Below are 2,112 nucleotides of genomic sequence, written 5' to 3'. Positions count from 1 at the left end.
CAGCACCCCCCCTGCCCGGGACAGCCTCTCCCACCGTGGTCTTCAACTCAGGGCTTGCAGGTAAAACACCCCCCCTCTCCTCGGCGCGTAAGACTTTGTTACTTAATTACCCAAATAACACCCGTTTTCTCTTCTTGGAATTATACTCCGGGGCTTTATAACAGGAAAAAGCATTTATCCACCGAAGGCTTTTGGTTTGGTCTGGAAGAGAATGGTTTTTCTTTAGTGAAACTAAAACCTATTGCCAGAAATATTTTTCAACCTCCATCATTTTTTGGCTTTAAGCAAACGAAATCTTGTTCTGAACGAAACGCAAAGCTCCCTGGGTTTGAGTTCTTCGGAGAAGTTGATGCAGGAAAATCTCTGAAAAAAAAAAAAAAAAAAAAAGCAAACTTTTTGTAATTTTTTGGAAGGAAGAAAAAATTTACTGACTGCCTTTAATCATGTTTTTATGCACTCTCTGACATATGCCAAGCAAGTAAAAGCTAATTGGTATCGCGCCGCTTCCCCCCAGGAAATCTCCAGAGCATGATGTGGGTCTCAAAAGAGAGACTGAGGAGCTCTGATTAATAGCTTTCTTTTTTTCTTAAAAAAAAAAAAAACTGATGAAATATTCCAGCCTTTAAAGTTTCCTCTGAAAGTGAAAAGCATCATGCAACTGGGGGGGTCCCAGGGTGTACTACAAATAGAAAAAGCAAGCGAGCTCCAAAGGCGTGATGGAGATGAGATTTTGGGCTGATCCCTCCCCGCTGGGTCAGGGCTGGGGGGGAGAGTCGGTGAAATAACAGATTTTGCTTTTCTGACCATTACTAACACTTTTTTCTCTGTTCTTTCTGCTTCCCGGTCAGACGGGCCCATCAAGCTCTTCTGTAGGTTGCTTTCTGCTAAGTATTTCCTATTTCTCCCCACCTTTTCCTCCCTGCTGTGCCCCTCTGTGTGTGTGTGTGTGTGTGTACCCAGGGACTTTTGGGGTGGTGGGGAGGGGGGAGGCTGGACCCCGAGCATGGGGGAGTGTTGGGGGGATGCTGTCAGCCCTCAGGGTCTGACCCCCCTTGAGCAAAGCACTTCAGCAAGTAATTAAGACTCAAGGGTGTCTTTGGAGCTGCCCCCACTGCGGCACGGCTCCTGGGACCTCACCTCCCCAGGGCTCTGCGACACAGGGGGAAGGGAAATTTTTTAGGAGATTTTGATCAGGAACTGCCTGAAAAAGCAGTTGTAGCTTCCTTTCCTGTCCTGAAATAACCCAGGAGCAGTTAATAATCTATTCTAATGTATGCGCAAGTGGAAAATGTTCTTTTTTTTTTTCATGGGTAATTTAGATGGAAAAAGCTATTTCCTTTTTTTTTTATTTTTTTTATTTTAGGAATTATTTTGAAGTAACCACATTAATTAAGCAGAGAGTAAAACCGTGTAGTTTAGATGAGCAAAAGCTGCTCATGTGCATTTGTGTCTTTCAGTTGGATAAATATAACTCTCAAAATACACAGCTGAATATTACAGAATCACGGAATCACAGAATGCTGTGGGGTTGGAAGGGACCTCTGGAGATCATCTCCTCCAGCCCCCTGCCAGAGCAGGTCCACCCAGAGCAGGTCCCACAGGAACATGTCCAGGTGGGGTTTGAATGTCCAGAGAAGGAGACTCCACCACCTCTCTGGGCAGCCTCTGCCAGGGCTCTGCCACCCTCACAGCAAAGAAGTTCCTCCTCATGTTTAGGTGGAACTTCTTATATCCAAGTTTGTACCCATTCCCTCTTGTCCTGTCCCTGGGCACCACTGAAAAAAGCCTGGCCCCATCCTCCTGACACCCACCCTTGAAGTATTTATAGGTGTTGATCAGATCCCCCCTCAGCCTTCTCTTCTCCAGACTAAACAGACCCAAGTCCCTCAGCCTCTCCTCATAAGAGATCTGCTCCAGGCCCCTCATCATCTTTGTAGCCTCTGCTGGACCCTCTCCAGCAGTTCCCTGTCCTTCTGGAACTGGGGAACCCAGAACTGGTCCCAGTGCTCCCGATGGGGCCTCCCCATGGCAGAGCAGAGGGGCAGGATGACCTCTCTCCACCTGCTGCTCACACTCTTCCTGATGCCCCCCAGGATGCCATTGGCCTTCTTG

General features: G+C 47.3%; 1 protein-coding gene across 1 annotated transcript in view; it reads left to right on the top strand.

Annotated features, from left to right (window-relative positions):
- Positions 1 to 2,112, top strand: part of LOC106896991 (formin-like protein 2) — a 93,671-nt gene that overhangs the window by 75,913 nt on the left and 15,646 nt on the right. The window contains 2 exon segments of the mRNA XM_014957337.1: positions 1 to 60; positions 849 to 869. The exon segment at positions 1 to 60 is cut by the window's left edge and continues 4 nt beyond it. Of these exon segments, the coding sequence (XP_014812823.1) occupies positions 1 to 60; positions 849 to 869 (81 nt within the window).

Source organism: Calidris pugnax, unplaced genomic scaffold (assembly GCF_001431845.1).
Source record: "Calidris pugnax isolate Ruff unplaced genomic scaffold, ASM143184v1 scaffold256, whole genome shotgun sequence".
In the NCBI taxonomy this organism is placed as follows: domain Eukaryota; kingdom Metazoa; phylum Chordata; class Aves; order Charadriiformes; family Scolopacidae; genus Calidris; species Calidris pugnax.
The sequence above is the reverse complement of the archived record's forward strand: the minus strand, read 5'-3'. Positions and strand labels throughout refer to the sequence as shown.